The sequence below is a fragment of the Drosophila suzukii genome, chromosome 3, assembly GCF_043229965.1.
Source record: "Drosophila suzukii chromosome 3, CBGP_Dsuzu_IsoJpt1.0, whole genome shotgun sequence".
In the NCBI taxonomy this organism is placed as follows: Eukaryota; Metazoa; Arthropoda; class Insecta; order Diptera; family Drosophilidae; genus Drosophila; species Drosophila suzukii.
Genome location: NC_092082.1, coordinates 67,796,664 through 67,822,134, shown reverse-complemented (window position 1 = coordinate 67,822,134; position 25,471 = coordinate 67,796,664). Strand labels below are relative to the sequence as shown.

The window sequence follows — 25,471 nt, the reverse complement described above, 5'->3', positions numbered from 1 at the left end:
CTCAATTCTCTTAATATTTTTCCTCCCTTTGTTATTTATTCACGTGGCTCGGTGAAAGCACTTTAATCAGACCAGGCCGCTCATCTGGCCTGGAAATTAAGTTCTCTGCACCTTAGCCTCTAATCCCCCCATTTCCTCCTAAGCCATTTAGTTATAAGCCGGCAACACGCAGGACCTTAATGACGAGCGTCAGTCAGCTGACCAGCCAGTCAATTTTATTTATGGACACATTTTATGACACTTTTAGCGGGGCCAATGGCGCCTAACGATGCAGAAGCATGCAGAGGATTTATTTACATGGTGGCGTTTACCTACTACGGCCCCTGACTAGTTTTGCTTTTATTCTAGCAAAGACAAAATTTTGAATAAATCTGCAACATAAATATATTAAATTTGGCAGCATTTAAATATTTTCAAAAATCTATAATAATAACGTTATAATCGTTATTTTTTGAAAAATAAAATTATATAACACTTTAATCAAATCAAGTCTTTGAAAAAAAAATTATTAAAATCCACTACAATAACATTATAACCAAATCAACTCTATGAAATATAAAATACCTTTATTTTAAAGGGTTATTAAGAATGTTCAGATCATATATGTAGCCAAATTTAAGTAGACCAGTCATGATTCCCCACATTGGTCAAAAAAGGTTTCCAAAGTTCCGTGACTGGATCAAAACCCAGTCCCAAAATAAGTGCGAAATTACAAATCGCCCACAGAAATTTGACTTTGTAGCAGGCAAACATGTCAATAATTTGGGCCCCAGGACACAAAAACCGAGGACAGGGAGCAGTGAAAAGCGAGCAGGGAGGCAGGATTGAGAGATAAATTCCATTTGTAGTTATATATTATAACTGGATTGTGTACGTGCGGCCGCAAAGGAAGAAATATGCGTTTTGGGTTGTGGCAGGACACGAGCAACCAAGCACATGTTAAACTCTTTACACGGACATAAACAGCGAGCGGGAATTCGTGCGTAGAATCCATGTTCGCTGCGAGTAATTGAAGCCGCAAATACGGACAAAGACTGTGGCTCAAAATTGATGGAAGAACAAAGTCGGATATGTCGATGGGGTATTGCATCATCTCGCGTCTCAACAGAGGCGGAAGATGAACATTTTTGGGGGTTTTGAAAGGTTTAATATACTCTAAAATATTTTAAAATATTATTAAGTATTTCCTATGAGTTCCTATATGCTTTGAAACCATTATAAGATATCCAAAAACGTATTCCTTTACTTTTTAAGGAATGATTTTTTGACAAATAATTGTATCTCACCAAAGTTCTTAAAAATTCGAGTATAAGGATTACTGTTTTACATTTAACCCAAAGTCTCCCAATCAATATCACAGGCATAGTCCTATAAAATTTCATTTTGAGACCTTTAAAACTTCCAAAAAATGCAATCCTTTAGTATATGTTTTTCCATGGTTAATTATTCAAGATTATATTGATACTTATTTTCATGTATTTTACTTATACATTCACAATGTCATCAAATACAGTCAATTTCTATTTATCCGTATATCAAAGCCTGTAGATGGAGGTGGATTTCAAGCCAACGAAACCCCCCTAAAAGTTCGACTGTGCTTCACATACCGCAGACGAGCATATTACATTGTGTGTGGCCTTTGCTTTCGACCGTGTTTGTCATTTGTTTGTCGGGGGAAAACAGAGCAGGAAAAGGGGAATTGCGGCGAGCAATCAAATGGAAAATGCAGCAACAATCCGCAATCTGTTGACATGTTGCGCGAGTGCAGCTGAAGTGTTGTCAAGCTGCAGATAGGGTTGAATCTAGAGATGAAACTGAATCTGAACACCAAGCCGGAGATATAGCGCATCTGGAGCGGCAAAAGTATGCTAAAAAATGTCTATATATCTGTACATCTGTAGGGCAAGGGAACGAAACTCGAAGAGCAGAAGAAATGACACCATAGCTCGGCGTCAACGGAAATTGCTGTTACTGTGCATTGGGCAGCCAAGGAGTCACCGAGCAGGACACTTCACTTTTACACTAAGACAAAAATATATTTACTTCAAACAAGATTAGGAAAAATCCCCAACATCACTTATCAGAACTTTACATAGTTATGTTTATAATAAAGTTATTTATATAAGACGAAAAATCTTTATAAACCTTGTTTATCACAATGTTTAAGGATAAAAGAGATATCAATGCTTAAAAAATTGGCTTAATTATTTTCTGATTGTTAAATTGTTTTTTAAATTTTTACAAGTCTTAAAAATAAACAAATTTTATTTAAAAAAAGAGGGAAAAGGTCCAAAAAGTCTCCCAATATTTTTTCCCAGTGCCCCCCGTTTGAGGTCGAATGGGATGGCTGGATGGACACTTGCGATCTCCACCATAAATCTGGAAATGAAATAAGTGTGTGCCGTTGTATATTTGACATTTGGTCACTCACCAGCGCAATGACAGTGAACGAGTGTCCGTCTCTGCATTTTCGTTGGCAGTTTGTTTTTGTTTGTTTTGGTTGTTTGCCTGCGTGGTCAGCAGAAGCACCCACGTACGCACTTGTGTGCAGAAGGATATGTATCCCAACAACCACCTTGCCAGCCAGTCAGATAGAGGAAACCCATCCAACCCATTCAACTCATCCAACACCACAATCACCGACACCACCCATCATCTATCTTGATCCTAGTGGGCGGGTAGACGACGAGTGTGTGTAAGAAGACAGGACCGAAATGGGAATAAATGAGATATTACCAATTTGTATTGAATGCCTCAAATGACATAATGGAGTGGCTTACATGGAGCCATCTCGGGGTCGTTTGTGGAGCGTTAGGCAAACACAATTAGGAAGCCAGCCAAGCAAATACTCGCCAGTCATTTGCCGTGGCAAAGGCGTTGCCAAATGCCAAAGCAATTATCAAGCATACGCCGTGTGGCACTGCCAAGCAGGTCGAAATGAAAAACACAAAAATATATCCCACATATAGAGCAACACCCCTCGGATCAAGGGACACATAAACGAGAAAAATATGTCAAAACAACGTTCACATTTCCCCCGGAATGGACAAAGCATGTGCACCCTGCCAGCCAGCGAGGTCCTTGATGGCATGAATTAAATGGACTACAAAACAACAAAAGCAAAAAACAAAAGGTCCTGACGGCGGGAAAAACCAAAAAAAAAAAAGAAAAGAGAAGGCATTGCGGAAAATCGTAAACCATGGGGCGGCCAAAGAGTGGGGCACACACACAAATTCGTACACAAATTGTAAAGAAATAAAATTTTAGTATGCGCATATTGATTTTATGATCAGACATAACTACGCATAGGACTAGGATACATGGCATTGCTGAAAACTGCAAAGCAATCACGAACCTCGACCAACAAAATAAAAGCGAGCAATCGCCGCCTGTCGATGGTGAAATACAGAATACAAAATAAAAAAACAAAATACAAAATACACCCCCTACTGTCAATGGTAAAGTATCTGCCGGTTTGACAGTTGTAATAAATTTCTGTGTTAGCAACGCATTTCTGTCTCATGTTTTTCGGCGGCCTTTGTATTTGTGAAATTATGCCGAAACATTTGCCATGATTTTCATCTGCTAGTGTGTCTGTGAATATGTTTTTTTTCATCATTTGCTTTTATATTTTTTCGCCTAATGCAAAATTGATTGGACCCGAAGAAATGTGTACCATAAATATTTATACTCACGCTTGATTGCATCGCCGAAGTGGCAGGTCCAGGACCTTGGACTTCCTTAGATCTCAAAAACTGGCAGTTAATAAAGGGGAGAGTGGGTTCCGCCCAAAAGCAGGAACTTTTAATCTCGTTTGCTCATTTCTCGCATTATACGCTTCATGAAAAATTCTTAAATCCGCTAAACCTTCTGCTCAGCCTGCCGTCAAAGTTCGAGGATGAAATAAAGCCAAATAAGCGAGCAACAATGTAACGAATACTTCAGCCCAGACAGACAGACAGGACAGAGCAGCCCAATAAAAAGAACACCGAATAGCTGGCCCCAAAACTGAAATCGAGACCAAGATGGGGACGAGCCAGAAAGGAAAAGATGCCAGCCAATATATATATGTATGTATAGACAGCGGCTGTCCCAAATGTATGCCACAAAATATTGTTTACAAATCTCTTCAGCAACGCCCACAAATTTGTATGCGGGGCATTGTTATCCCTGTTGTTCGTCTGTCATGCGGGTCAGAGGTTGTAGATTTCAATATTTACTCTGTCCCCCAACTCCCCTTGAGATGGCTGGCAAAAAGTTTCTGGCCTGCTCTCCATTCTGCTTTTGGGCCACAAGGCGGAGATGGCTTAAAGTTTCTTCATCTCTTGATTAAATTACATGGATGCGACAGGCGGGCCAAGCCGGCGGGCGGTGCTCCTTCCATTTTGCTGACATGCGAGTACAATTAATGAAAACTTTCCTGCTGACCAGCCCTCCGGCACACACATAAATCGCCGGCCGAGTGGGGAGAAGTCAGAGGCACACGACTGCCATAAAGTAGAGTAGAGCAGTGTACTCTAAAAATTATTATAAACACGGAGAGAATTTTGTTTTATAAAAATGAAATAAATAAATAAAAAATATTTGAGAGTATATTTTGTTTGATATCATTGTTCCAGACATTCAGTAATTTTGTATTTGTAATATTTTCTTTTTACGTTTGCTTTTTATTATACATGTATTCCAAAAAAGGATCAGGAAAGTTTCACTTTTTTTTCAAACATATCGAACTTAATGTGTATTACTAATACAATGTATTATATTGTAGTATATTTTTTTATGTTTGCTATATAAAGTATTTAATATTTCTCAGTACTTTTCAAGATACAACTAGAATTTGACATAATTTGTATATTTTTTTACTTAGTTAATGATAATCTACAAATAATTATTATATTTTCATACATTTTTGTAGGTTTAATATCTAAGCTGCTCAGCAATTTTAAGTACTAAACACTAAGTATCTAGAATAGAACTAGAACACAATATTTGATTTGTAAAATATTTTTACCTAGGTTATGATTATCCACAAATAATTATCTATGTTTTTAAATTATTTAATAATTTTAAGTGGTTTTCAAGAAACAAATAAAAATCGACTGTTATTTGTAAAATACTTTTCCTTAGTTAATAAATAATTATTATATATTATTTTATGTTTAATATTTTAACTCCTAGGCAGTTTTAAGCACACTTTAAGTATGAACAATAGAACTAGAACAGGATATCTGATTTGTAAAATATTTGTACCTAGGAAATGATTATCCACAAGTAAGTGACCTTTAAGACAGGAACTTTTTCCAGTGCACCAACAGCCGCAGAAGATGACGCCTGAGCTCATCTACTCGGCACTTGGCCTGCTCCTCGGGGACGCCTCCATCCTAACCATCCTGTCCTCAAGGAGTCTCGTGCTCCGCTTTCGCTCTGCGCACGAGTGTGTGTTAACAGAGCAATAATTATGTCACATTCTGAGTAAATCGATACCGGGGATCCGCAGCTGACGCACATTTTCACAGTAACTTGAACTTTAACTTGACTTTAAATGCGGCGCCAAGCGGCGCAGAAGGAAAAAAAAATAAAGAAAGGAACTTTTCGCTTGACTGGGGCGACCGGCAACAACGACGACCGCCATTATTGTCCTTTAAATGACATTTGCCATGACTGCAGCGGACGTCGACAGATGCCGAAGGTCCCCTTTGCCCCAAACGGCTTTCCACCATCCGGAAAAAGGGAAATGGCGAAATAAAACGGAGCAAAAGCTCTGCGGAAAAGTGTCAAATAAGAAACTAAATCGCATGTCGTCTGTTGTCTGCTGTCTGCTGGACCCTTTTGTGTGCCGTCGGTCAAAGCGCTTCGAAATTTAAAGCTTTCCCCGTAATCCCGTCGAGCCAAGGGCCACAGGATAAAAGGAGGAGGAGGAGGAGGAGGAGGAGCACCACGGAGCTGGTGGGTGAATCGGTGTCGGTGTCGCCTGTCGATTCCATCGGGGTCGCCTCCGCAGCGGCACAATGGAGCTGCCTTGTGCCCCGGGGCAGCATTTAATTACGCTCGTGTTGCTTGTAATGAGGCAAATTGCTTTTTGCTGTCAATTAAAGTAAAGTTTTCGCATTTGGCCGCCTCCGCTCGCCCTCATTTAGGGCCAATCAAATTCGTTCCGTGGGATTCCCATATAGCCACTCTTGGTTCCATGGCTTTTGCGGTAATGTCGGTTGTAAAATTCTATTCTGTACCGCCTCTAATTTCAAGCAGACCCATTCTTTCCCAGACGCAGTGTTCCCTCTCTCTCTCTCTCCTTCCTCTTTCTCTTTCTCTGCCGGCACACATCCGTTTCCGCCCCGAAGCAGTTGCTCCTTCCGCAGCAGCGTTCTAGTTTCGCGAGTGCAAAATCTGACATCGAATGCGTGTCGTAACACTAGAAAAAAGCATATTTTATATAATACATTAATTAAAATATATTTTAGTTACGTATATAAATTAATCTGCACCGACATCTACACCATTTAAAGAAATTATATAATAGTTTGCTAATCCTTTTTGTCATTTTAATCGCATAGGCTTTAAATCACATCTACACCATTTAACTAAATTATATAAAAATGTATTAATCCTGTTTGTCACAAAAATGTCCTAGACTTAAATCACATTTAAGACATTTGACAAAATTATAAAATAATTTAACAATTGTTTTTGTTACTAAATCATAAATCAACATAATTATACGAGTATAATAATTTAAAAAGTATTTTTGTTATAAAAATCGAATAGACCTTTAATCAATAAAATCTTATAGAATTAAGTATAACAAATGCTTTAGAAATACATATAATAAATGTTATATATTATCCAATGGTCCAGATTACAAACCCACTTTTAAATTCCTTAAGAAAAGAAAATACCAGTAGATACCTTTTTGTTTATCCAACGTACAGATGTCAGCTTTTCCGCCCAGTGTACCAGAAGCCGTGTGAGCGTGGGGGTGTTGTGTGCATCGTCTCAGAAACACGTTTGTAAACATCTTAAATGTGCTTTTAATGGCCAGCTTCCCAGGCAAAGGCAGTCAGACAGGCAGTCGTGGAGCAGCTGCCACGCGTTACACCGCCACCCCTCCTGCCACGCGCCCTCATTTTGCCCACCCCCTTTTTCAGGGATCACCCGACCCCGCCCCTGGCTACGGCACAGTCTTTGCCATTACTTTACCGCCATTGCCGTATTTTAATAACGCTAATTAGTGTTCTAATTAGTTGAAGCTTTAGTTCGTCTTTGGAGGTGACTGTGTGTGTGTGTGTGCCCGCGCATGTTTAACGCTTTTAAAACACGCAGAGAGACTTGTGCAATCGCTTAATATTAAGTGCACTGAATTTGCAATTGCCCACAAGCAGCTCTCGTGCCAAGGAGCGGCGTTTAAAAATTAATAAAAAATTAAAATTAAATTATTGCCGGAATTTTGCAAAGCAAAACGTATGCTTTGCCTGACTTCCGGCCTGACTTCCACGCACTCACTCCCTTTTATTTCCGTTCGATGGCTGCGGATGGCGTGCATCGAGCGCATTCCGCTGCAGTACAAAATGGTTGGCTGCCATTGCGGACAGACCGCGAAATAAAGTTGCAATTAATTAGCCATTAATGAAATTGCACTCACGCACACACGCACGGTAATGAAAACGAATGCTGATGCTGTTAGTGGTCTTAAATGCCCGACCGACGAAAACAATCATTATCATTGAGCACTGGTCGAGGAGGATTTAAATTTGCAATCCTTCCACTTAATCAAATTGATATGCAGCAAAGTGCTGGTGAAACGGAAACTTTTTAATTCCACTTGATTGACTTGAGAGCATCCCAGGCAAGGCAAATCAATATCAATATTGTCTAAGGTGGCCGTAAGGCTTCATTTCCATTTTAATTTCAGGTGTATATTGCGTATACGCCAGGTTAGCTGCTCTTTGAAGATTGCCAACAGCTGCGGTCAAAGGAATAGCAAAAGCTGTTTAAACATGGTAAACACACAAATATTTAGAACGGGAATAATACAAAGACTAAAAGTTCTTAAGTAAAGAATTCTACCTCACCAGTTTGAGAAGAAACGTTCTTGAATTCAAGACGAAAGTACTCTTAAGCGTTTTTTTCAAGATGAAGCCGTTTTGGAATTAAGAGGAAAGTAGACTTGATTTTTAGTCGAGTATAAAGCTTTTAATATAGTATATATATATATAATCTCAGTAAAATAAAATATAATAATAATAAAATTTAAAAATTCCGAATTTGAAAATATCTTTAAATTAACTAGTGATCCATTTCTTTAACCCTTACTGTATATTAAAATGCAATAATGTCAGAAACATGCACACATGCGTATTTAAGTATTTAAACCATAAATAACAACCGTAGGCAAATGGAAACAAACAGGCGTAGCAATGGAAATTGCGTGATATGTGGAAAACTGTTTTGCTTGTTGAGTGCCGGGCGTTCTTGTAGTTGTAGAACGTCGTGTTGTTATCGTTGCTATCCTGGCTATTGGACTGCGGTCGAATCGCCCCGCATTTGCCCCCAAACAACCACCCATAAAGACCCCCTCTATTAACCCCTTCTGTCTGCTATCTGCCATCTGCTCCTCCCTCATGCGTTTGACCGCATGGCCAAAGCCCCAATGGCAACTTGTCCATGGCTGCAGCAGCGGTTGTTCATTTGTCCGGCTTTTGCCGACGAGTGTCATGCTGTTTGTTCCACTCACCACCCATCGCCCACCCTTCGCCGCCCCCTCAAACATCGCCCACCGCCTGTTGGTTTGTTTGTGTGTCAATAACCATTAAGCGTTAAAATTTGTGAAACATTGTTGTTGCTGCTGCTGCTTGCTGCATGCTGCATGCTGCATGTTGCCTGCACAGCCAACAAGATTTGTTCAGCCGGCACAACACGGTAATTATTTTTGGCCCTGGCTTAGCTGGCCAAGTTGAAAATTTGGCCAGCAATTCGGCAAAAACAAAACACGTTTTAGCCAGATTTTGATTTTCAGCTACATTACGAGCGGCTTCCGCACGAATATATATCATTTAAAATTTCCAATTGGCCGGGCAGGCGACCACTCACAAAAACAAACATTGGGATAGTCGGCGTTCATTTAAAATGCACTTTAGAAAAAAGTTTAGTAAAACTCAATGAATACTTAAAGTCTTCAGCATACAAAAGAGTTCATAAAGTAAATAAAACAAACTAAATGCTAAGGGTAACCCAAAAAAAAAAGATTTTACTTTTTACTTTTTTTTAAACATAAAATATTACAATTATATAAAATGAGGAAAATGATTCCAAATAAACATATTTAAAGATAAAATAGAACACATTAAGGCCGTTATCTCATTCACATTTTAGACTTAAAGAAGGTATTAAAGTTTACAACCTACTTTTAGTTTAACATGCAGACGAGAAAACGATCCTAAGATTATGACCTCAAACCTATTAATATTTAAAAGCCATAAATTGAGATCTTACGAATGTTGTTCGCAAAATCTCGGCTATATTTTGGCAGTGTTTATGGCTCTGGTCGGTTAACTGCCTATCTGGGCCTGAAACAAGGCTCAGGGGCGAAAAGGCTCTTATTTAATTTACTGTTAAAATTAACGATGCCGTTGCCCGTTTTCGGTCGCACTTGTGTACAAGTTTGCGGAGCCCCAAACAACCATTTGGCAACAATTTGTTACAACTGGCAACTGCAGATGATTAACAATGCATGCGACATTGTGGTTAAGGCATAATATTAGCATACATTTAGGCGCACACGCACACACACGCACTCGCATTCCAATACATGGGACACACGACCCCAAAAGCCATATGAAAATTAATTTTCTGCTATTTTGCGTAACATCCCCTGCTGAACTGGCCCCAAACATTGGCTTATTGTGCTATTTATGTGCCTGCCATTATGGCAAGACTAAAGACAAAAGCCCGTATTAATTACACAACTCATTTGTTTTTCGTGAGCACCGAAACACCAATGACACAAAATCAATAGGCAGCCCGGAACAGTTCGCTTATCGCCACTAACCCCCCATTCAATTGGGAATAAAGTCATCAAAGGGGAGGGCAGGTTGGCCACACAATGGGCCCGCAACCGGTAATCAAATAAAACGCAAGTCAAATCGTGTTGCATAATTATAGTCATCTAGCGCCAAACATCAATCACAATTTGCGTTGGCTAAAAATAAAAAAGGAAAACCATTAGGCAAGCAGAGGGGTAAATGAATTTATGAATACCCTTGTGGAAAGATTTTTTAAAACAACATTTTAGTTTTGGTATTGATATAGAAATATAATATTATAAAATCAAAAAAATATTAAAAATCAATAATACATGTATCTATGCAATATTTTTTTAAATATATACCATTTTTTAATAATCTATCTTTAAATATATTCAAAATAATTTTCGTTTACTATATATATGTATTTATTACTTAAGTAATAATAGTAATTACTATTAAATATATTTTTATTAATATAATAATAAGATTATTTATTTTATGTATTTTGCATTCTGAAATCTCTTTAAAAACTGAATTTAAATTTCTCATGTCCGTTTTCTGAATGATTTTTGAACTGGAAAATGTTTAATATATCACAAATTATCCAATACGATATGTCGATTTATTTGAAATGCTCTCTATAAAAAGTACAGCGAGTGAAAAACGGCTCAATAATGACCAAGACGGCGAAGTGAGAATACAAATTGCCGTGGACTAGGTCAGGCACCGGCTGGAAAACGCCAGCCCCCGAATTTTCCACCCACACACCCTGCGTGTCAACAAGCAATTTCCGCGGCCGACGATTCGCGAGGGCAACAACAAATCCCCAGCACCACTGCAATGGGCCACTACAGCAACAAAAGAGCAACAGTTGCTGGGCCGTTTTGTTGCTATTTTATTTTTACGATATTATTAAGCTGGCGGCTGCTAACGGATTGGCCAGGCTGGCAATCAGCATAAAGTGGTTGCCATTAAAAATATCAGGCCGCATAATAAAAGCGCCGTTTCACAGCGGATACACAGAGCATAACCAGGGGGGGAAATCCTGTCGGGGCTGTGTTGCTGCCAGCGGACGAAATCAAATAATAAAACCATAAAACTGGCCACAACAATTAAAAAGCCTGCAGCATAATTCCGGAAAAGGTTTTTTCCATCTTTCTTCTCCATTCCGGAGCTGTACAATGTTGTTGGGAATTTTTTAGTGCCCGGAACCACCAGCAAATGCATTTGCATGGCTTAGCGGATGACTGGCGATTGTGAAAAATTGCAATTTAATGAAGCATGCCGTCAGCCGCAATTAAGCGGCAATAACAAATCGGCACGACCCATGGCTTAAAAAACAGCCTCGAGGCTAAGAGCTCTTCCTGCGGAATTAATTTATTAAATCGAAATGTATATCGGTTTGACCAAGCCTTGTTCAACGGGTGTGAAAAACATGCACTTCATCTGTAAGCTATCGGAAAGAAAAATTCCATAAATTTTTGTGAAAATCGGAAATGGTAAATAGAGTTTGCAGACCCAAAATCCACAAGGGAGGAACAACCACTTAAGAAAATTTGGGGTTTTTGTAAGTGATTAAGAGTTATATGTTTAATGCATAAATATTTTTCTGCTATTTTATTTTACCAAATCACCGTTAATCCCAAAAACTACACGTATTTTAAAGATGTTTTCTATATAAATTAAGCTGTATTATTATATTTACAAGAAATTTTTAAGTATGCAACATGAGTAATTACCATTCACATCTTTTTAGTTATATGAAAGTAAGGATCCAATCAAAATATTATAAGCGCTGTGAAACAAAAGGCTCACGTTTTTTAACAAAGCATTGGCATAAATTTGTTATTTTATATAAACCTTGATAAATGGGTACTTAAGAGAAATGATATTTGTAATTTTTTTCAAAGCATTAGGTAATTGGATACATTGATAAATGGATACTTTTGAGAAAAGATATTTGTAATTTTTTTCTAATCTTTAAGTTTAATTTTAGTATTTTATAAAAAACTTAATAAATGGATACTTTAGAGAAAAGACAGTTGTAATTTTTTTCAAATTTTGTAAGACTTCTTTTGAGTAATTACTTTACATCCCTACGTCTGCTCATCGTCTGTAACTTTTAATTGCTAAAAAAAAGGCTCGTGCTGGCCATTTTCGAGGGCTAAATGGCACAAGGAGCTGGACTAAACTGGACGGATCTCGGTGGCATTAGCCCCGTTTGAGTGGCACTCCAGCTCCATCTTCTGACCGGAGGAGCCACTTGATTTACGTTTATGGCATGTGCGGGCAAGCGTTAAGTTGTGGAAATGCGCAAGGGCGGAGGCAAATAAAGTCAGCTGGCGATGACGACAGCCTGCAAAGGCTCGGAGTGAATACTCTAATAGGAAATAAGGAATGGCACTGGCGATGGGCGAATGCCAATGCGAAAATGCATTCAATTGAAATGCAAGTGCCAAGAGGATGTGAAAGTCAAGGAGGGCGAGGAGTTCGAGTCAAGGCGAGGAAGGGAAAAACTACAGCCAGGCAAATTGGCTATGCAAACTCTGTGCAAAATGGCTGCTTCAGCGAGCAGCGACAAACAAGAGGGCAAATCGAGCTGTTGGGGGGATCTTGGGGGTCCAAATGCCCCCCGATTCGAGTATTGACGACATTGTCAAAGGGGCGGAAACAAGGGCCAAGCAGCGAGCATTTCTTTTGGTCGAATTGAAAACTGTAGTCGTCGCCGCCGCCTGTAGTTGCACTTTAGATTTATTGATTGTCTCAGTGCGTTGCGTCCTTGGCGAGTCCGAATGTGTCCTGCAGTCCTTCGCAGTCCTGGCTTATTGCTGTTGAAAAACTTGCACAAGCACCGACAACAATGCTGATGATGACAGCAGCCACTACCAACTCTTTCTGCATTTTTTTTTTGTATTCCATCGCCCCACTCCTTCTCGAACAGAACGCACTTTTTTATATGCACACAGCAAGTACACAATTTAATTCGCATTAAAAGGATTTTTTAAGTAATCTCAAAAAGGCGAAATGTTGAACAGTTAAATTCCCGTAACATTATAATCTTTAAATAAAGTAAAAAATTAGGTTTAGAAAAAAAGTATTAAAACGATTTTTAATTAAAATTTTGTTTCCAATTTTAAGCTACATTTTTATATTTATTTAATTTGTGTTCTTCCAAGTGTTGTACTTTTGCACACAGCCAGTACACAATTTTATTCGCATTAAAAGGTTTTTTTTAGTAATCCCTAAAGGCGAAATATTGAACAGTTTAATTCCCGTTAACATTATAATCTTTATATATAGTGAAAAATTAGGTTTAGAAAAAGAAGTATTAAAACAACTCATATTGAAATAGTTTAGAATTTTCAGCTACTTATTAAATATTTATTTAAGTTGTGTCTTCCCAAGAAAGTATACATTTTCATCGGCCTTAAAAGGATTTTTTATCTATTTTTTAAAAGCGAAACAGTAAATAGTAAATTTCCCTTTAGCATAATAATCTTTATATAAAGTGAAAAAATTAGGTTTACAAAGAAATGTCTTTAAACACTTCAAATTGAAATAAAAATTTATTTAATTTCTGTTTTTCCCAGTGTCGTACTTACACATACATTTTGTTTTTCGTACATTTGTGAGCTTGACTCAACTTTTTGTTCCGCGTTCTTGTTTTTTCCCAGCTCGGGCGCAAACTTTCTGCAGTGCAATGCGGATTGAAATTCTTTTGTGTTTACAGCGGAATTCCTTCTTTATTTTCTTTCATTACATATTATTTGCGATTGCTGGCAGCCATTGGTGTAGCCATAAGTCCCCTCGGAAGTTGGTCCACCTTTAAAGCATCGCTCATACGCCGCGTGGACGGCGGAATTTAATACTTTTAATTACGCCCATTTGGGCCTGCTTGCCATGTTTACATTTCAATAAATTTCCACTCGGTCTCCTTCGTCAGCCCTTTCATCAGGCTCCTTTTTTCCAGTGCTGATTTTCCTCGTCCTTTTTTTTCCGTGGCACTTGTCATCATCAACACTTTTAGCTGTTGCTTTTGCCTCTGCCGGGACTCCTGCTCGACTAACGAATTTGGTGGCGCATAATGAGTTTTTGTTTCCGTCAGCTTAAGTTCCCCAATGCAAAGGAAGCGGCTGAGGAGCCGGAGCAGCGCAACAACAATTAATTAAAAATTGCAGAATAATTATTTTTCTTTTTCGCAGCGCTCCTTGTTTTTCCCTGTTTTTCCTTGCCTTTTCTGCTTTTGCACGCTCGTTCTTCGGCAAGCGCGTGGAAAAACTTTTAAATAAACAAAGGCGCCCTCTGCAATTTGAAAATCTGCAAATTAGCACAAATGCAGCTTGCGGATGGATTGAGGGTAAGGCGGATTGAAGGCTGCAGGGATTGAAGGAAGCTCTGAAGGTGCATGGAAATGGGAAATGGGAAACGGAAAATTGGCGACGGAAAGCGGGAAACGGGCTAAGGGAAAACGGGCCAAGGGAAAATGCAGCGACAAAGTGAAGTTTTCAATTACATTAAATCCGCTGCGCAAAGTTATCGTCACGCACAGTTGACAATTTATTTGTTCGCCCACTAGTTTCCTGCCCGGCCAACACGTTTTTGGCCCGCACAAATGTCTGTTTAAGAGCTTTGTTCAAATGCGTTAATAAAATATTGTTACCCCCCTCCCCTTCGGCTCAACATCATTTTCACAGTGTGTGCAAAACTTTTGTCCTCTGTCCCACTGTTTTTACTACAGGTGTTTCCCGAGCGACGTGAACACACGTCGCGTATGCCCAACTTTCGGGCCTACCGACAAAAGTTTTGGCCAACTTTTGCTTAAATGCCCCCGAAACTCGTTTGGGCCAGAACACACAGAACTCAACTGGAGTCGGGGGCGGTACGATTACAGTTCGTTTCGGTTGCGCGTGAATCGCTGACAAACGCTGTCAATATATCAAGAGTAAACCGTAAATGATGAGACCATTTATAATGCTGCTGCAAGAGCAGTTGCAACAAAGTTTACTTGCTGCCACTGCATCTGGTACACCTTTAAAAATATCTATATCTTTTGAAATACTCAAATATTGCTGGTTTAACTCTTGGAAGTTAGTTGTAGTGGTAGTGATCACCAAAGTGATTAATATGCTTTTCAATAGCTAAATTGATTTGTATTAATCCCATTCTAATAACATCCTTTAGCTAGAATACTTACAATCCACTTTAAATGTTGTCTAATAAAATTAAATTCGAAAATATTAGTTCATTTTAACAAATCAAATTTAATCGTCAAGAAGTCAAGCCTTTTAGGTTTACCTATACTTTAAGATAGGAAAAGGACTCACATTGATTGTGTCGAAACATAGTAAAACCAAACAACATCCAAAAGTTTGTATTAATTTTGTATATTTCAATCTTAATTTTTAAATGTATTCTTTACTTAGTTAAGAAAGGAGTCTTACAAATCATTTTTATACTGAAGGATTCCCTTACTTAAAACAAATACTGGGTATTCCCTAAGCTATTAAACTGCTGAATTGATGAAAATTCGGCAACTCAACGGTTTGAGCTATAGTTATTTCTTTAAATTACATTGGTAAATTAAAAATGAATAAAAAGTAAATAATTAAAAACCCATAACTAGCAATATCCAGCAACGATATTGTTTCAAGTGCAGTTTGCGTGCTGCCTCTGCGGCAGGCAATAAGTTGAAAACCGAGACAGGCAGCCAGGCAGCGTCAGCATTCAAGAATCCAGCTTAAGTAGCTGTTGGTGGCTCTACTCATCTCCTCGGATCCACTGCTCCTCGTCGTCTCAACCTGCCACTTGATGTATATTTCGGCAACATTATACCCGGCGCTTAATACTTTATGCTTATTTTGTTGCCACAACCCCGGTTTTCGGGAGGTACGAGTCGGGGGGAGGGTGCCATATCCTGGCAAATTTATATTCTGCTTTGGCAGCAGGATAAAGTTGTCTAGCTCAGCCTGTTTCTGCTGCAACTTCGCCTGCGGCTTATGATAAACTGGGCTGCACTTAAGCTGCCTCTGCATACGATGTATGTGCTCGTATTTACAGTTGGCTCCCTTACCCTTCCGGCAATTCAATTTTCCTGTATGTGCCGCTCTGTCTGTGAGTGTAAGCAGCTTAAAACTTAAATAAATTTCGTTTGTCCATGGCCCGAGCTTCTTTCCCAGATATACTCGTTTATAAAGTATGTAAAGAATTTTTTATAAATTGCTGGTCGATTTCTTAGCCGGCTACAGCAATTCACAGTGGGAGCAAGCTTAAGTTGACCAGCTGATATCGCCCACAGATTTCCGACGCCACTCTAAAGGGTAGCTGCACTGAGAGAAATTTAATGTAACTGTGACCAAAAACAGTTAAGGATTATATTAAATTTTAGGGAAATATTGGGTAACTTTTACCTTTAACAGATTACTTTTGAGAAGGAAAAACCTTTAAATTCAAAATGTGTTTAATTTTGTATTGACATATCTAAGATTTAAGATTCCTTACTCTCGAGATGGTTAATGGTTTTTATAGATAAGCCACAAAAAATATTGTTCCACACAGCTGTGCACCACTTTCCACAATGCCTATGGAGTTTGAAATCATCTAAGATCTGAAGGTTCTGCAGATTTTTTTAAGGGGAAAATTTATTGCCTTTAACTGAAGTGATTTCAGATTGGTTATCGAACGCAACGGCAATTCAATAACCATGTGATTTTGCTCTCATGCCTAATAACATGGTTTCTAGTTGAGTAATAGCATTCCTTCTTGTTTGCTCGGTCTCAATCGATTAATAAAGGTCCAGATAAGTCGAGAAATTGCGGGAGCTGTTTAAAACCTGCCTTATCGCTTCTTGAACCACATCCACTCTCAGCAATAAGCGAATACCCCGAATTTACCATATTTTCCTATTACGGTCTGGTTGCCTATTTATAAAATATTGTTCTCAGACAGGAAATGAGTTAAATATTCCCATACTTTAAGCATTTATTGCCAGTGTAAAGTTATGCATTTCCCAGGAGCGCTGAATAAGGATTGAGGTGAGCCATAAGCAGTGGCAGTAACAACGGGACAAAAGCTTTTCATTATGCACGCCACTCGCCGGCGAACAACGCGAACAGCAACTCAAAAGGGCAAAGCTGCTCGGGCAATCCCTTCTGAACCTCAACCTCAGCCCCAACATGAACCTCCTCGACATCCTCCTTCTCCTGTCAAGTGCACTTTTTCGAATGCCTTTCATCAAAACACTTAATTTGCATAATTTTTGTGAAGAGAGGTTGGAAAGCAGAACGAACGAGACGATTTAATTCCGCCAGCTTTAATAAAAATGCAATTGCAAGTACCAGAAAATGTGCCTCGAAAACTTTTCGCTGGCAGGTGGAAGAAGCCCTTTTGTGCGCTGCGGTAATCTAATACTTTTACCTCATTTGAAATTTCATTCACTTGGCATATTTCACATAAATGCCCGAGGAAAAATGAACTCGGGTCGCAGAATCGACGATGGTGAGGCCAGGCAGCATCAGACAAAAACATTTTTCGCCAGGCAGCGAAGACGGAATGCATTTTTCAGTAAATCAGCCTAATGCACTCAATGACCCCACTATCAAGCCCGAAAATATGGCCGAAAGCAACAAGCCCAGCTAAAGGGATAAAGAGAGCCAAGGAAAAGAAGACTCAAAGCGGATGTTACGTCGTAAATTTAATCTGGCAAGCGATAGTTGAGGTAACTTGGTAAAGTTAATGCTCCAAAAGCTCTCACAAAGGCAACGAGTCAAGTTCAAGGATAAATATTCGATGAAAGGAAAATGTAACCTTATAAATTTAATTAAAACAAAATAAAGCAAAATCTTCAATGTTTAGTCGTCGATTAAAACCCATTTATATGAGAAAATTTGTTTGTGTAAATTAAAGTTTATGCAATTTAGCAAGATTTTCTAAAGATCAATTTATTGTTTAGAATAATATGCATAAATCTCTGATTTGCAATACATTTTATTTCAGTTTGTGTTCTTAATTATTGAATAAAAATGTATGTCTTATGCTGGAGTGCAATGTAATTAAGTGTATTTAAATATGATTACGTTAATTATAAAAGCTTACAAAAATCATTATACATTTTAATTGAATTCTGAAGAGGTATTAAGTAAGCTTTACTGATGATAGTTTATTTTAGAGGGGGAAATCCTTTCAATGCAATACATTCAGCCATGCTCACATTTTAACTTTCCCTTTATTAGCTTTAATTTTCCAAACGACAAGTTGAAAACGCAATAGTAAAGTGAAAACCAGAGCATTTCTAATTGTTTTTTCGTGGTTAAAGATCCCTTTCTTTAGACTCGAGACGGTAAACTCTTTTTATAGAGAAACCACCAAACTGTTGTATTGGCCACCGTCAAAAATAAAAGAATTGCAATTAAAGTTTTAAAGTAAAAAGATGGGAATTCTGCGATCTTTTGCGCCTTGAAGCCAATGCAACCTAAGATTTCCGGAGATAAGTAACTGATATTCTGTGCCGAAATGAACCCATCTTCTATGCAGTTCATGGCCAACTCTTTGTAAAGACTTTTTGCGTAGGAAACCCATTTCTCCATCTTGTGGAACCCAGCTTCCTTGCACTTTATAGTCAAATTTTCATTGTCGACAATCGCCATTCCAATAAAATGGATTCCTTGTTTCTTACACCTCTCTCTCAGTTCGTCTTCGACACTTTTGTCGCACCAGGATCCTGTGTCATAAGCCACAATCTCTTTTAGGGATTGGGGATAATTCCAGGTATGATCGTACGTATATAAAATATTTCCTTCCAATCGCAGACTTTGAAGATTATTCATGCCACGGAACCAGATAGATTTTAACATTTCTATCCTATTGTAAGAAATGTCCAAATGAGTGAGGCTGGGCGGGAAGATGAAATCGAACTCAGAGCTTTTCAATAGATTGTGGCTGATGTTAAGATACTTAAGGCTCCGAAGCTCATAAACATATGACATAGTTCGATTTGGTATCATTTCGATAAGGTTTTTTGACAGATCAAGCCGCTGAAGGTTTTGCATTTTATAAAGGCCCTCAAAACTGTCTATGCGGTTTCCATGAAAATCCATTTCGATGACAGATTTTGGGTCGGCGATGGAAAAGTTTGTTAGTTTATTGTTTGCTGCCTTTAGATTGATAACGCTGCCCGTAATTTTCAACTCCGTAATTCCGCTGTTCTCCAAGATAAGAGTCTGAGCGCTATATAGGGTGAGACTCTCCAACGGTCCGCAGTTACTCAGGTCGAGCAGTTGGAGGCTATTGAGGAAACCAAGAGCTTCAGCCACATTAGTCAATTTATTGTCATTAAGGAGCAGCGTACGAAGAATTTCATTTTCATTAAATATGCCCTCCGGCAAGCTCGTGATTTCATTGTCACTGAGGTCCAGATACTGCAGTTCACCGAGGGGAAAAAATACTTCTTCCGGCAGTTCAGTAAGACCACAGCCCCGAAGGCCGAGCTTCTCCAGCTGTTTGAGGTTGTTAAAGGACCACTTTCCACAATGCCTATGGAGTTTGAACTCAGCTCAAGGTTCTTCAGATTTTCCAAGGACGAAAACTGATCGTTTCGCAGCACAGAAAAGTTGCTATCCTCCAACTGCAGTGAAACAAGACCGATTAACGAATTGAATCTCAATTTATCAAAGGTGGAACTACTGCAAGCGCGTAATTCCAGGTATTGTAAGTCGCGATAAGCTGAATTAGTACAGCGCTCCAATCTGGTAAATCTTGCTTGTTCTCCCCAATCCCCAAGGATCGGGTTTAGGACGGAAAAAGCCGACAGCAGAAATAAGTAACGACTCATTAAAACCGGAAAATAATTTACGTGTTCATCCGAGCAATGTTTTGCGTATACTGAACTAACAAATCTTGCAAATGAACATTAAGACCAGATTTGGGATAACATTATCACGAAATTTACTCTTTTGCTCTCATGCCCAATAACATTCTTCCCAGATGAGTAAGCCTCCGCTTATCTCAAAAAAATACGATTCTTTCTATAAGGGGGAGAAATTGGGTTAAAGATCGGATTTAAAGCATGCTTTATCGCTTATCGAACCACATCCATCCTCAACGAATTCGTAATATTTTTCAATTATTTTATTTCATAGCATCAATAGATTTAAGAAAACTAATAGGGCCTGTCTAGAAAATAAGACTATATATAGTTCTTGTCGAATCTGAAGAAGAACCTTTAAACTCTTAAACTGGCTTCTTTATCTTGAGATCCAAATGGACCTTTGACATGACTTTGGACCCACTGACGCCGATTAAAGCAAACCCATTTGGCCCCTACCGATAACGCCTAATCCTCGTCCTTTTTCTGTTGCAGCTGAGCGAGGACATTGGCTACGTGCTGTACTCGGCACTGGGCTCCTTCTACATACCCAGCTGCATAATGGTCTTTGTGTACATACGAATTTACTTTGCCGCCAAGGCGCGGGCGAGGAGGGGCATTAAAAAACATCCCCGCAAAACGAACAACGAACAGGTGAGTGAATCTGATTATTTATGAATTTTGACCCGTGGAAAATGTTTGTGTGCCTAATGAACTCTGACGAAGGCTTACCCCGTACGGCCCATCAGAGGGTTTTTGGTATCACACCTTTGAGCCATTAATGCGGTTGGCCGCAAAATGTGTCAGGCAGGGAAATGGGAATTTTTACGATTCAATGGACAAATGTAATTCTTCTAACCGACTGTGGCATATGCGGCGTATGTGTAATATTCGCTCACATGTGCACCTTTAACCCACACCGATTTTGGCGGTGGCCAAAAGTAATTGTGCATTACCCCAGGAAGCTGCAAATTGAGCACACATGCTTCGCTTCAATTTCCCATCAACAACTTGTGGGTTACGTGTGCAGGATTTGAAACCTCCGTGCCCCTTTCCCACCAACTGCAGCTTGCCAACGTTGCAATTTTGGCCGCTGCTGCAGTTGGCCACGTTAAGGCAAATGGCCATTATGCAGGGCCATTCAATCCAATGGCATTTGCTGACTCGACTCCACACCACCCGCTCTTAACGGCCTTTGTTGGAAAATTATCGCTGCAAATTTAATCGAAACCCCGCCCCAAATCCACTGATTGAGTGAAAAGTCTCTAATGATCGTCAATTACCTGCCGCAACGAGTGCCAATGCAACGCAATTTGCATTTTCAATTAACTGTATGTGCAGTGCACATGGACAAAAGCTGAAAAAAAAGGGGGAATCCCGAAGTGTGGTCGAAAACATTGCCGTCTGGACAGTGCTGGCAATATCAGCGACACTTCTCGACCATTTTGTGCAAACAAATTCAAGAGCAGCGGCCCAAACGAGCGATTAACAAACGGGGGGAAAAGCGGGGAAAAACGGGGGAAAAACAAGCAGAGACAGCGGCAGCAGAGGAAAAACCGAAATCAGGGAAAACAGGGGGACCGGTTCTCACACATATGCTGACAGCGCGATTTGCTTGGAGCATTGTGCTTCTACACCCATTGCGGGGTATGATCAGTCATTGCACAGTTTTAATAGTAAAAGAAATGTTTTCATAAAAAAGATGAATGTTTTTTACATTTTCGAATATAATAATAAAGAGAGATCCGCTGTAGTATACCACATCTTAAATACTTTTATTCCCTAAGGTAAACTGTCCTTTTGCGGGAAAGTTAGGTTATGAGAACGATGGTAATAATAGGTATAGATATCCAAAAATGTAAACATCTAAGGACAAATAAAGTAATACAACTTAATTTAAATATTTGATATCTGGTTCTAATATAATCTAATCTGTTTAAAAAAGACATTGCGCCATTAATATTAAACACTATGGAGCTAGGTTAAATATAGGTATAGAGAAATTTGAACATCTTATTACTATTACGGATTCTTAGTAAATTGATTTAATATTTTAAAATGTTTGTTTTAAAACGTATTGTATTTTTATATTAATTTATTTATATTTATTTTAATATTTGAATATTTATAAAAAAAAAGTAGTTCATGTTAAAATAATCACATATGTTTTTGGATTTTCACAAATGAAAGATTATAATTAAAAAATTATACTCACACTGATAAAGAGATTGAAAATTTCAAGGAAGAATATTTTCCATTTTTCTCTCCCTAAAATTAATGGGTACTCCTACCCTCTATCAGGGATCTCTCCCTTATTTTATTTTCATTTTCGTTGGGACGCTCTGTGTCTCTGTTAATTGCCCGGGGTAATTGTTGCTGCTTTCCGAGCATTGAATATGCACAGCCCCTCCGCTTCGCCCCCTGCGGTCCCCCGGGCACAACCCATCCAAAAAGCAGCAGCCCTCGCTCCATGTTTGTGTAATCCGCGCGCTCGGACGCGTTTCTGCCGCCTGTTGGCTTAAACAGGATTTTCGAAATGGAAAACTGTTGTAGCCAGCAAGTGTTGGGCCATCTGTCCCTGTTCGCGACTGCAGTTGCACTTGTGCGGATCTGCAAGCTAATTTGCAAGGCCCGAGCATGTGAGACTGTTAATCACACAGAACCACTTTGAGAACTGCGAACTGCGAACTACGAGCCGTGCCAACGCCACTCGCAAATTAAAAACGAGTGCAAACGAATTTATGATCTCTAAATCAATAAGAATTATCGATGTGAGAAGATTTAATAAGCAATCTTTATTTATGGATCTCTCTAACGTCCCATATTTACGTTCCTAAACCTATTTTCACAATGTTTAAAATACCAATAAAATGAAAATGGTCAATAACTATTTTTATATATATTTTTAAGTATCTCTCGCTAGTTACTAGTAATATAATCAATAATAATTATCGACGTAAGACGTTTTAAAACAGGGAACTACATTAATTTGTTGTCCAACCTTCACAAAATTTTGATAAAAGTATTCCAAAAACCAATGAAATAGAAATGGTCGAAAAGTAGATTATTTTTGTATTATTATTTTAGTTATAATAATAAATGAATATTCTAATTTGTTATAACATTTTCAAACATTTTCTTTAATATTGAAAGTACCAGGGGTCGATGAATTTATTATCTTTACATATTTTCTTAACTAAAAGATCAGTTATTTAAGGTGCATAAACACTTTTTAAAAACTTAATTGGGTTAACAAAATGGTCTTAAACGAGTTTAACAACAAAAAAGGCTAGAAAATTGAGTTCCAATACATACAAAAAACTATCTAAAATAGAGGACTTCAAGCTTTATAAATAAAATTACAATTTAAAGAATTTTTGAGTTGCAGAACTTAATAGTATTACAATATAAAGAATTTTAGCTATGAATTTATAAACCATTTATTTTTAGTTAAATAAATTGAACCTATGACACACTTTATTGTGGGCGAAATTATGCCTTTGTGACCTTTTGGCGAATTAATAGTGGTTCATCCTCTGACTTTTCTCGCCGCAGGTAACGAGCTTCACCACCGCCAAGAAAGGAACAATACCGATGCCCTCCTCCAGCGGCGCGTCCGCCCTGCAGCTGCACCAGCAGCGCCAAATAGCCACCATCGAGACACCACCGAACAGCGCCAGTCTGCCGATGCAGATACCCACGGTGACCATGGACCTGGCCTCCGACATCTCCACCTCGGAGGCGGGGGAGCTGGAGGCGGTGGCCGCCCAGACTGTGCTGGCCTACACCAATCCCAATGGGGCGGGCTCCAACTCGATGAATGTGGTGAGCAGCGGGAATGGGGGCTCCTCGGGAGCACCACCATCACCCACCTCACCCAAGGAGACGCTTCAGGTGAGCACGATAGCCACCGGTCGGGTGGGTCTCAATGTGCCCGTGCCGCCGTCCATGGGCAGCAACAATTCCATCAATGCGCTGAACAACAACAACGGCAGCGTGGCCATGGACGGAGGAGCCTCGTCCGCCGGCAGTGGGGGGAATGGCAGTGCGGGAGCGACGACAGGTGGTGGCCTGCAGACCCCCGGGAACGAGCTGCGCGTCTCGCCGATCGCCGGACGGTGTCGAGCCCTCTCCGTGGGCGTGGACACGGACATGGTGAGTGAATTCGATCCATCCAGCAGCGATTCCGGCGTGGTCAGTCGCTGTGCCGTGGTCAAGCCGCTCAAGTTTCGCCTTTGCCAGCCGATCTTCGGGCGCAAGTCGAGTAATCAGCAGCGTCGCAATGAGGCCAAAACGGCGGCCAAAAACCAACATGCCACGGCGACGACGGCCAACAAGAACCAGCAGCAACATCAGCATCAGCAACAGCAACAGCAGCAGCATCAGCAAGTGGTGAAGGCGGAACTGGAGCCGGCCATACCGAAGACACCGAAGCCCCGGGATCCGGAGAAGGAGAAGCGCAGGATTGCGCGGAAGAAGGAGAAGCGGGCCACCCTAATCCTGGGCCTGATCATGGGCAGCTTCATCGCCTGCTGGCTGCCGTTCTTCTTCTTGTACATCCTGGTGCCGGCATGTAGCAGCCACTGCAACATCCCGGAGTCGGCCTTCGCCGTCGCCTTCTGGCTGGGCTACATGAACTCGGCCCTCAATCCGGCCATCTATACCATCTTCAACAAGGACTTCCGACGCGCCTTCCGGCGCATCCTGTTCAAGTGATGTTTGGCCTATGTGTGCTGTTACAGGTGCGTTTACGCCAGCATCGAGAAGGCAACCGAACGTGCCATGGGCAGCACACCCATGGGCTATGGTCATGGCATGTATCAGCACTACAGGCGTTAGATTTGCTTCGTTTTGGTAATGCAATAAGTCCCTTAGGACCCAGTCCGCCAATCCCATCCCATCCCATTCCCATTCCCATTCCCAGAGTTGCAAAACAATCGATCTATTTTGTGGTCCATCTAGTAGCTTAAATTTGTATTAAAAAACTTAAAGTTGTATTAAAAAATAATTATCTTAAATTGAAATAATTCTAAGCCTTCGGGCTTCAGCCTTTATGCCTTTTAATGATTATAGAATTCCTGGCTATTAGAACATTTCATGTTTTTCTATCGATTAAATCGATTATTTTGTAGGTCCTGAAATTCTGGCCATTAGAACTTTACATCTTTTTTCTATCGATTAAATCGAATATTTTTAAGGTCCTAAAATTTATTAACAAATTTTCAACAAGGTTTTAAACAACTTTTCCATTAACTTATTTAAAAATTGTGAACACAAGTGTTATCGCTCCTAACACAGTTACAACTAATACTCATTCTATCGAAAATATCGACTGAACAACCGATAGTTTTGCAGCTCTGCCCACTCCCAATCGCTAACTCCTTCCCCATATTACTTTGAATTTTTTGTTTGAATAAAAAAAGTAACGAACATTGTAGCTCATTTCAAAAGCAATGAACGGCTGTGAATTTGATGGAATCTCTCAATTTCAATTTACGCATTTTGGTTTCGTTCCGTTTGGTTTCTCGAGCACCCTTGAACCCAGAGACCCCAGAATCCCCAGAGCCCGCAGAACCCCCAGAACACCCGA

At 39.6% G+C, this 25,471-nt stretch overlaps 2 protein-coding genes across 3 annotated transcripts in view; one reads left to right on the top strand and one right to left on the bottom strand.

The window, feature by feature from the left end:
• Window positions 1-24,826, top strand: part of Octalpha2R (alpha2-adrenergic-like octopamine receptor) — a 52,530-nt gene extending 27,704 nt beyond the window's left edge. Inside the window, exons 2-4 of one of the 2 annotated variants that reach the window (XM_036817007.3) lie at window positions 20,377-20,535; window positions 23,437-24,036; window positions 24,124-24,826. In XM_036817007.3, the coding sequence (XP_036672902.3) occupies window positions 20,377-20,535; window positions 23,437-24,036; window positions 24,124-24,597 (1,233 nt within the window). In that variant the 3' untranslated portion in view covers window positions 24,598-24,826. Of the gene's footprint in view, window positions 1-20,376; window positions 20,536-23,436 lie in introns of both variants that reach the window. The other variant, XM_036817006.3, reaches the window with a different exon arrangement.
• On the bottom strand, window positions 18,026-19,927 carry LOC136117034 (carboxypeptidase N subunit 2-like). The gene is made up of 2 exons (XM_070996557.1): window positions 19,909-19,927; window positions 18,026-19,569 (listed from the first exon to the last, which is right to left on the bottom strand). The coding sequence occupies exons 1-2, from the start codon at window positions 19,925-19,927 to the stop codon at window positions 18,344-18,346; spliced, it is 1,245 nt and encodes a 414-aa protein (XP_070852658.1). The 3' UTR covers window positions 18,026-18,343.
• Window positions 24,827-25,471: the final 645 nt, after the last annotated feature.